This window comes from Prenolepis imparis, unplaced genomic scaffold (assembly GCF_030444845.1).
Source record: "Prenolepis imparis isolate NDT839.2.m4 unplaced genomic scaffold, iyPreImpa1.0 SCAF_10, whole genome shotgun sequence".
NCBI classification, from domain to species: domain Eukaryota; kingdom Metazoa; phylum Arthropoda; class Insecta; order Hymenoptera; family Formicidae; genus Prenolepis; species Prenolepis imparis.
The window spans coordinates 4061974-4072568 of NW_028141168.1; the positions used below are offsets into that span (position 1 = coordinate 4061974).

Here is a 10595-nt window from a genome sequence, read left to right on the forward strand (position 1 = left end):
AAATAAAGTAATAAAATTAGGGTGATTTAAAATAATGAAAATGACCTTTAAATCTTTTAAGCACCTCCACCTGAAAGAAAATGTTCATCTCTACAAGATGTCTCCCTCGATATCATACACAATCGATATCATCACAACTTTTACTTCAAGCATTTCTTCCTATCTTTAAAACTGCAGGAATTATTCGGGTGGCCGGTCTTAAGTGACTCACCCTGAATATTTATATATTTATTTATTTTTCAATATATACATATATGTATGTATATATTTTTATTTTTTATATATATTTATTTGTTTTTCTTTACATATTTTTTAAAAACATTTAATAGAATATGTATGAGACCTGCAATTTAAAGAAAAACATAAATTTCATTAAATATCATTGAAAACACCTCCTACTCTCCCAAATTATTTCTGTAAATATACAAGCCAGTTTCAGAGCCGGTGTTGAGGCCGTGAAGAGCGCCGTTTTCTAAATTTCGAAACGGATTATTGGAGTTCAACATATAAAGACTGCCTAGATTTTTGCAAGCGCCCTTGCGAATCTCGGATATTTTATTTTCCGAGAAACAGAAGTGAATTAACTGACTTAAACCTTCGTAGCTATCGCCTTCTATGGTCGTCAAAAGATTTGTATCCAAGTACACGTGCTGAAGTGGTAGATTGAAAACGTCGCGGTTTATGCTCGTGATTCTGTTTCCGGTCAATGACAGAGTGAATCTCAGGGTTTGAACGAAATTGCCTTCTTCGAACACGTCGATCTCATTATAATCGAGGAGCAATGAGTTCAAGGGCGACAGAAGATCGGCGAACGTGGCTTCCGTGATGTTGTTACAGGCGAAATTCAGCTTATAAAGAACCGAATTCGGCGAAGGTATCTTTTGGCAGATCGCGTATAGAATTGTATTTAAGATTGAGCATCTTGAGAGCCATCAGATCTTTAAATGCGGAAAGCTCGATAGTCGTTATATTATTGCTCCTCAACATCAACCATCGCAAGGATTCGAAATCTTGAAAGACGTTATTCCGCAATGCTTTGATTTCGTTGTCTTTGAGATTCAGGTACAGCAAACGAGAGAAGTTAGAGAAAACGCCGTTAGAAATGGCTATGGAATTTTTTCAGAGTGTCCAGTAGACTGGCTATGAAGTCGAGATTTTTCAGCTGATTGCAGCAATCCTTTATATTCGTCCTTCCAAATGCGTCCTCTTTGATTTCATTAATCAAATTTCTATTCAAGGGGTCTATTGAAGGTTTTAAATGATTGTTCTCAATCCTTTGACTTCAGATTTTATGAATCTTGTTGCCCTGAAAGTTTACGTACGTCAGATCAGCCGGCAGATCGTTCAGCGTCTCTTTCGTGATCTCGGTGATCTCCTTGTTCGACAGATCCGAGGTAGAAATTGACAGTGATTGCAACCGATATCAGTTTTTCTGAAAACCACTGATATTCTGCATGTGAAGATTCACATGCCCGTCTCGTCTGGATCAGAGTAAATAGACATATTTGTCGACACTTGAACGCATCCTTTAATGAGCTCTTCATCCTTCTCAAAGATTACCAATGTTGTCACGATACCATCCGACTTGCAGCCTTCATTTGAGTGCCCTTGTTAAGAGTTTGGACGATCTCTTGAGACTTTACAACTTGCCCTTCAGCATCACATTCTTCCGCGCTGTTTTCCTTTTTTTTTCCTTCTCCTTTTCGCTCTTCGAAATACTTGCAGTCCGTCGTCGTCGCTAGTCGCGTCAGCTTCTCTTCCTTGAAGAAGGAGTTGGCAAACACGCCCGTGCTGACACTCCAGATTGTATTTCCGTCGATGAGAATCTTGACGGATCTGGTGAGACCAAACAGGTCTCCTCTCGAAAGATATCTAACGGGATTACGTGAGATATCCAGCAATTGCAGATTCTTCAGACTGACAAACAGATTCCGGATGTTCGATATTTGATTGTCCGACAGCGACAGGCTCTTCAATCTCGTCAGATTGGAGAAGACAACCTCCGGCAGAGAAGTTACCGAATTATCAGCTAATATGAGCGACTCTACGTCGAGCACATAATCAAAAGCGGTTTTTTCCAATTCGCGAAGAGAAAAATTTGACAGGTCTAATACCGTATGATTAGAGTCTTCGACAAATCGAATGTTTGTTAAAATTCCATTACAGACATCCAGAATTAAATTTGAAGATGTCTCGATGATCATTCGTGAATCTAGGGGCGCGTTCTCCACTAGAAGCAGCAAACATATGATGAAGAGCAGCATCGCAGTCTCTTTTAAAAGCAGTTGATAAGCTTCTTGTTTCTCTTACAAAATAAAACTTCTTGCGTATCTATTTATCACGTTTATAATATATTCATCTATGCACCATATATTTATTAAAGATAGTCGCTAGTCGCTAGTATTAATTAATTTAATACAATAATTTTATGAAAAGACTAATGTGAATTTTAATACGCACGAAATAGATAAAAAAAAATTATTCGAAGTTTTTTTTTATAATAACTTTTCAGTTTAACCATTTTCTCTTCTAATGCTTTTTTGAAAATAAACAGAAACCTCATGTGATGATAATAAACTAAATTAACTAAAAAATAATTAAATGTAATTAGTCATATTATCTTTATCCGCTTAATTATGGTAAAGGATGAAAAACTTTGTCAGGATGTTGATTCTACGATTATTCGCTGATAACCTAGAAAAATTGTTACCACATGCATCAGAAAATCCCACGTTTCATAATTATTTTGCGACACTTCATGTATAATAGCCGGTTTTTTCGCGAATCGGCATATAATTACACGAATCCCGATAAACGGCGGCTCGGACTATTCTCCGAAACTCTTGTCAGATATTAGAGAAATCGATTGCGCCATTACAAAGTTGGGATGCATACGGATTACATTTCGTGATATCTCGCGAATAATTTTCGTAAATGCATGCATTCCAATGGCGTTCGATTCTTATGATGAAATATTAATAATTTCGAAAACGTTACAAATCCGAGTTACGACGTGAAAACAAGTTTTAGCTTAGAAAAGATACATCAATGGAAGGCGAATTGAACACCGAATCTGTGTCAGAGATCTGTGCAAGTGAAAAAGATAATACTAACAATAGTCCACAATACGCATGTGTTGATATCGTTGGTACCACATTTTTTTTATGGTTAGGGAAAGGATTGTAGACTTTGCTTGAGTTTCTCACTTTGATTACGTTGATATTAACAGAAGATGACCACAATCTTGTTCTATGGAAGGTATGAGCAAATCCTTTTCCATTAATATATGTTGTAAGAGTTTTAGTCACATACCTATATATCGATTTTCGCATTGCATAATTCTATTTGATTAATATTATATGTAGCAGAAAATTTGGTTCACGCAAATCGCGATAAAAAATCGTGTAAGAAAACACACATGTTCCACTTACCGATCAATTTGCAAAATTAATTTGAAGAGGATCCTCGACACCTTCTATCCTTGAATACGGATAGACAAAGACTGCCTTGCGTCTCTATTCCTGATGGATAGCGCGCGGGAGAGATTCCTCAGGACAAGGCAAAAGGGTCGCAAAAAGGTCTTGCAAGTCTTTATGGATTTTGTATAATGTTAACACGTTTGTTTTAACAGTGTACCAGATCCGTCAATATACATTATATCGGATAAATTTTCCTACATCGTTTGTAAAACCTTCTTAAAATATTTATATGTATACCGGCACATTCGATTTACCTTCGGATAGAATATTAGGTAAATTTGAGTTTATTGTAAGCTTAAATAATCACAAACATCTCGCAGACTGAAACAACACTATACAGAACTTACGAAATTGGCCGACGAGTACTGTGAGACCAATCTTAAGAGAGAGTGTGTTCAGATAATAAAGCAAGCAATTGCCACATCGAATGCTTTTCTTCTATGCTAAATCCATCGAATGCAATGTTAATGCAAGTATCATTGTTCGCGGTTAATGGCTATTAATTTTGGAATTCATTAATTATTTGATGTATTTATTTATGTGCATACGATATATCATTAAATATCGTGTGAATTTTGGGAGTTTGAGGATTTCTGTTTCCAGTTTGCTCTGTGTCACATGGTAGATGTATTACTGTCGAAAAAATATATTAAATTAGACATAAATATAAAGAAGAAATTTTTTCAAAGAGCAGCTAAAGAAAATGTTTTTCGAACGTAATTCTTTTACAAAGAGCAAGTTTTGAACAAAATCTCTTCATTTTTAAGATCATCCTTTTCTTTGTCAGATCTATTATCAGTCGGGATGTCACTCAGAGGAAGGATCGTGATCAAATCATTCGTTATCCTCCATTAAACGCGACGATTAATGGTTTGTAAAGGTTTATAAGTAATTTCATCTCTATTTAATCGATAATTTCGTATTTCTATTTAATCATTAGTTCACACACAGAAGCTATGCGGATATTTACTTTGAAAGTTTACGCGAGATGCGCTGGTATAATTTAGTTACTCTCTCTTGACAATTGAAAAATATAATTGATGCATTTATTAATAATTCTTTTAATCGCGGTTGTTTGCGAAATCAACAATCATTTACATAAAACTCTGTAATTGCAAATTAATTATTAATATAAATTTCGGATTAATAGTAATCACTTATCAATTATAAAACCTGAAAATTTCTAAAGAATTTGATGTTTTACTTATTTTGGACATTTTCGTGTAATAAGATTCTATGTAATAAGATATTTTCTATTATATTTTGTAATTTGTTTATATTTTATATTATATTTTATAATATTTGTGACAGGTATATAAAATTATACCTGTCTTATATAAAATTAATTATAATATATATGAAAATCTCTAATATAAAGATAAAAATCTCTTGGCCGGAAAAATTACTTTAATAATATATCTATTTTATAATGCCATGTACTATTTTAGCCGACATCTTTTGCATTTAGACATAGGCGTATTATGCATTTAATAATTAAGAACCGTACAATGAATTCGATCACATTGCTACAGTCGCGCAAAAAATCCATTATTTATAAATACTCGATTTACGGTTATCCATTCGTTAGACTGATAGGAATTTAATCATGTTAATTTATACTTAGTAATTATATAGAATATTGTGTTGGTAGAGTATTGAAGAAGACTGAATACAGTCGAAACGTATACTTATATTTGTACATTCTTACATTTATTGAAATTAATAATAAACTCAAATATTTTTAACAACTTACTTATTGCTCGTTTGGTTGGCCTATTAATTTTCATTATTATTGTTATAGCAATACACGAGCGTTGTCATAATCATTTCCTTTTATAAATAAAATTATGTTCAATTAACTGTATATAAATAAAATAAATGTGAATAAAATTAATGAAAAATCAACAGAGTAGTTAAATTAATCGACCACACTAGCCAATGAATTTTTCTAAGTTTTTACTTTATCGACCATATGGTTGTGGTCTTTATAAAGTACAACTTGAAATTATTAATTACAAATTTTTTCATAAGTGAGAAAAATATTGGTCCGAAAGTCGCTGAATCGGGAATCGAACCCGAGTCTTTCGCTTTCCGGGCGACTGCTCTTACCTCTAAGCTATTCAGACCCTTCGAAACAATACATTCGAAACAATACATTCGAAACAATTAATGAAAAATACATTGCCTTAGCATAATATAGCATAAAACAATAAATATCAACAAATTAATTAAAATACTAAAATGTATTTTAAGAACATATTACAAGTAAAGTTTAAAATATAAAGTTTAAAATATAAAAATATAAAAATGTAGAGAATAATAGCATAACTACATTGTTTAATGTGAAATATTTTTAAATACAAAACAGAAATCTTACTTATTATTCCACAAAGTAATTTAATTTATTATAGATTAATTTTCAAGCAATTTTATTAGAAAATTCATGTCATTTTAATGCCCCGACCCTGGCATGAAAGTTTTTGTTCGTCACTTTAATTCTTTCAATGCCGGGTCTAAATCGTTTTGACTATGCAGATGATTATTTTTAAAAATACAAAAGTGATACTTCACTAAATTTTATATTTCAGATCAGATAATAATTGCAAAATTAATATACTATTTATGCTTGGCTGAATAACTTTAATTTTATATTTATTTCTGAGCTACGTATTTCTAAATATATTTTGAAATTTTATTTTTAAACTTAATAAAAAATTTTTAATTTATTGTTACATAAAAAACTTTTAATTTTCAAATTGGACACACACACACATATATATATGGTGTATTATTTTACAATGAATTATATATATACATTTATATACAATTATATATATTAGAGTCATTTAAATAAAAACGAGCTAAAAGACATAGCAAAATACTGAATAAATTTATTGCGGAATGTTTAAGAAACACACGTGACATCACTGTAGTGTCATGACACACTGTCCGGTAGAATTGCAATCACATGATGAGAGTAGAATTTGTGTATTCTTTACACCTTCCGCGGTTAAGAAAAGAATTACCGCTCTCTGTGCAGCGTTTGTTATTTTCATTCTGTTTATTTGAATACGGTATCTTAGAATGATATCTTAAATATGGGCACACTGCTACTCTCGTCATATAATCGCAATTCTACCGGACAGTATGTATGTCATGACACTACAGTGGTGTCAAGTCTGTTTCACATCGAAGATTTCACAATAAACTTATTCAGCATTTTGCGATATCCTTTGGCTCATTTTTATTTGAATGATTCTAATAATATTAAAATGATACCTTGTCTAATATTATTTTTGTAATTGAGATCGGCGGTGACGCGATCAGTAGTAGTAGCATCGGTAGCATCGACGGAAGCAGTAAACATGACAAGACAGGATGGGTAGCGGCGGGATTTGGGGAGTCTGAATGATTACTAAATAATAATAATTATTATTATTATATTATAGATAATATATATAATAGATAATATCCCCCCAAGGAGAGGCAGGGCTACACTGCCCCTCCTTCTTCGACCCTGGAACCTGAATTGGGGGGCACCCCCGTGCCCCCCCCCCCCGGGATCCAGGGCGGAACATCGCGAATTCCGAAGTTCGCCCGCATACCTCCATTGGGCTGTGTGATGAGAGGGGAAAGAGAGAGTCGGGGAAGACACGCGACTCCTTCGTCCGGGCTCTCATTCTCGCCCAACATTCCCCGAGCTTAATTTAATCTCTGAGATTGCAACTCTCCCTTACTAGGGGGTCGCGAGTCTTCTCCTCATCCTTCCTCGTCTACGGTCACATTCTCTATCATTTTCTCTCGCTCTTTCGGCTTCCTCTTTATGCGTGCAGAGCTCGCTCCTCGCTCCACGCCAGACATTCCGCAAGTGTATGCTGCGCCGAGTCAGTCTCCGCATTACAGTGGTGACAGCGTTTCGATCTCTCCTTACCGATTCGATGCAGGTACTCTCCGAAGCACCCGTGTCCGGAGAGCACCTGCGTCAGGCGAAACGAGAGTTCGCCCCATCCCCTCTCATTCCATTCGCGCAGTACAGGGCGGATGGCCTCCATGAGTCTTCGGCCATCCCCCCTGTTAACATTCAGTCTATTCATCCATTCATCCATAACGCTTTTGTTCGCCCTTAGTTTAACAATCTCCCTCTCGCGCTTCAAAAATATTATTCCGTTTTCGCGGGCGCGCCTTCTTTCCTCGTATATGTACGCATAACTTCTCGCTATTAAGTCATAGGGGGGGTTCCCCGCGAGGGTACTTGCCACCTCGAAGGAGATGGTACGGTATTCTCTACCAGCCTGATTGCCATCTTGCCGGAGATTCTACGCAGGGTCGCAGTTGTTCGCCGCGACCTTCCCAACTCGCTGGCCCATACGGGGGCCCCATAGAGCACCACTGATCTCATCACATTTTGAAAGAGGCGCCTCACACTGTCTCCCGGACCCCCCAAATTAGGGAGGATTCTGCCAAGGGCCGCAACCATCTTCTCCACCCTTGGAGCAAGTTGCTCAAAGTGAGCCTCGAACTTCCAGGAGCAGTCCAGCGTGAGACCCAGATATTTCATCTGTTGTCCCACGCTGATCCGCTCCCCACCTACTCTTATCTCCGCGGGAGGCGGCCTCCTTCTTGGCGGGTGAAACCAGATGGCCTCCGTCTTCTCGTAGGCCACTCTTAGTCCCAGCGCCTCTATTCTGGTGACCACTAGGGCCACCCCGACCTCCGCACGCAAGCGAGCCTCCAACCAGTCTTCTCCCCCAGCTATTATCAGGGTGTCGTCCGCATAGCATGTAACTTTTATGCCTGTAGGAAGCGCCGCTCTTAGAATTTGATTATAGGCGAGATTCCACAGGGTGGGCCCCAGTACCGAACCCTGGGGAACCCCGCCCTCAATCATCCTACTCTCTACTCTGTCCCCATCGACGGGGTAGGACACACTTCGTTCCGAGAGATACGAATCCACGATTCCCTTAAGGTGGCTCGGCAAACCACCCCAGGGAGTCCCTAACACGTCCCCAAGAAAGCGAGTTGAACGCGTTGCGAATATCGAGGGACACCGCGACGGCTACCCCTCCCTTATTTATTACGTTATCCGTGTGCTCCCTGACCCGTTTTATTGCGTCCACAGTAGAACGGCCGCTCCTAAATCCATATTGTGAATCTGACAGGTCCGGGCCCGTTGTACAGAGGTGGTTATGAATTCGTTCCGCAATAATCCGCTCGAACATCTTACTTACCTCGTCCAGGAGGCAAATAGGACAATAGGCAGACGGAGTTCCTTCTTCTTTGCCCTCCTTCCTGATAAGGACCAGTCTGGCTTTTTCCAGCCCCGGGGGAATCTCCCCATTTTGAGGCATAGCGAGAAAATCTTTCTAATGTCTTCCTCTATGATAGGGAGAGTCAGTGCCCAGACCTTTCCCGAGATTCCGTCTGGGCCTGGGGTCGTCCTCTTCGCCACCATCTTTTTGCAGGCCTTCATTAGTTCCTCCCTCGTGACTGCCAAGTTATCAGTCCATTGGATCGGTATTTCCCCGTGCATTATCGGTTGTTCCTCAGTGTTTCCGGGGAACAGCCCGTTCAACACCTTCCGTAGAGTCTCCAGCTCCAGTGATTGGGTTACGGGCAGTTCTCTCCTTTTTAACTTGCCAAGTACCATTTTATATGGCCTGCCCCACGGGTCTCCTTCGATAGTCTCCAGTAGTTCTTCTCATGCAGTAGATTTGGCTTTTTGAATCGATCTTTTTAGTTCTTTTTTGGCCGTCCAGTATTCTTCCTGCCCATCGTCTTCACCGTTCTCAGGGCCCCCTCGGCGCCTTCTAGATCTTGTCGCGCGCCTTCTTGCCCTTATACATCTTTTTCTCATTTCTGAGAGCTCCTCGGTCCACCAGTATACCCTTCTTCTTTGCGGAGTTTTGTTCGCTCTGGGCATGGCGGCGTCGCAGGCTCTCGTCATCATTCTTGTAAGCCATTCTATAGTCTGGTCCACATCCTGTGACGGCTCCGGGCAGTTCCATGCTATTGCATTAACAGCGGCCCGGAGCTCCACCTCATTGATCCTCTTGATGGACCATGCCGGAAATAGCTCCTTCTCCATTTTAGGGGGTGTGGGCACTGCTAGTCCGATGTAGATGTATCGGTGGTCCGATAGCGTTTCTATATCAGTCTCCACCCTCCATCTAGTGATTTCTCTCATTGCGGCTGGTGATGCGAATGACAGGTCCACAGTGGATCCCCCCTGTTGCCGGATGCAGGTATATTCCTTCCCCTTGTTTAGGAGGCGAAGGCCTAAGCCCGCCGCCCAGGCTCCCAGCATCTCTCCTCTTGGGTCTGTCTTCGGTGAGCCCCATTCCGTAGACTTAGCATTGAAGTTGCCCAGGACCAGGACTGCCTTGGTCCTCCAGGTCCTCAAGTGTCCTCCTATCTCTTTCATAATTTCCTCGAAATAATCCAGGGTGTTGTTAGGCGAGATGTAGCAGGCAACAATTATGCGTCTGCCATGTTCTACGGCAATGTAGCCTCTTCCCCGGGTGATCGTGCGACAAGTCTGTAAGCTCGCATTTGTTCGGATAATCGCTACCGTGTCCAGTTCATCTCCCATCCAATCTGGGTGATTAGGTACCCGGTACGGTTCCGCCGCAATCATAAGTCCCGCACCCCATTCCGCAGCGCTCTGGTGGGCTAGGTCCTGCGCCCTTCGGGAATGGTTTAAGTTTGTTTGTAGTATACACTTCATGAATCAATGTGTATATCCATCTCGACTTCCTCCGTGGTCAGTTCCTGCTTCTCCTTCCCGTCTCTACGGGTGTCTTTGTCTTTCCCTTGTTCTCTATTCTTCGCTGTCTCCTTTTCTGATCTTCCTTTCACCGGGGGCACACAGCTAGTGCTACCTAGTCGGTTAGTGTGGGGCTTCCCATTGGCCTTGTACATCGGGCAGCTAATTGGGGCCGAACACTCTCTTGCTCGGTGTCCGCTCTCGCCGCATCTGTAGCAGTTCCCACTTCTGTCTATTGTCTCCGGGCAGTTGACCCTCACGTGTCCCGGCTGGTGGCATCTATAACATTGCAGCGGTCTTGGTTCGAGGCGCTCCGTTACCGCTTTTGCCCATCCTATCTGGATGAAACCTTT

The 10595-nt window shown here is 39.8% G+C and overlaps 1 protein-coding gene and 1 pseudogene across 1 annotated transcript; both read right to left on the reverse strand.

The window, feature by feature from the left end:
• Positions 1-372: 372 nt before the first annotated feature.
• On the reverse strand, positions 373-2264 carry LOC145941465 (uncharacterized; annotated as a pseudogene).
• A 6913-nt stretch (positions 2265-9177) lies between these two features.
• Positions 9178-10203, reverse strand: LOC145941466 (uncharacterized). The gene has a single exon (XM_083047576.1). The coding sequence runs from the start codon at positions 10201-10203 to the stop codon at positions 9178-9180; it is 1026 nt and encodes a 341-aa protein (XP_082903702.1).
• Positions 10204-10595: the final 392 nt, after the last annotated feature.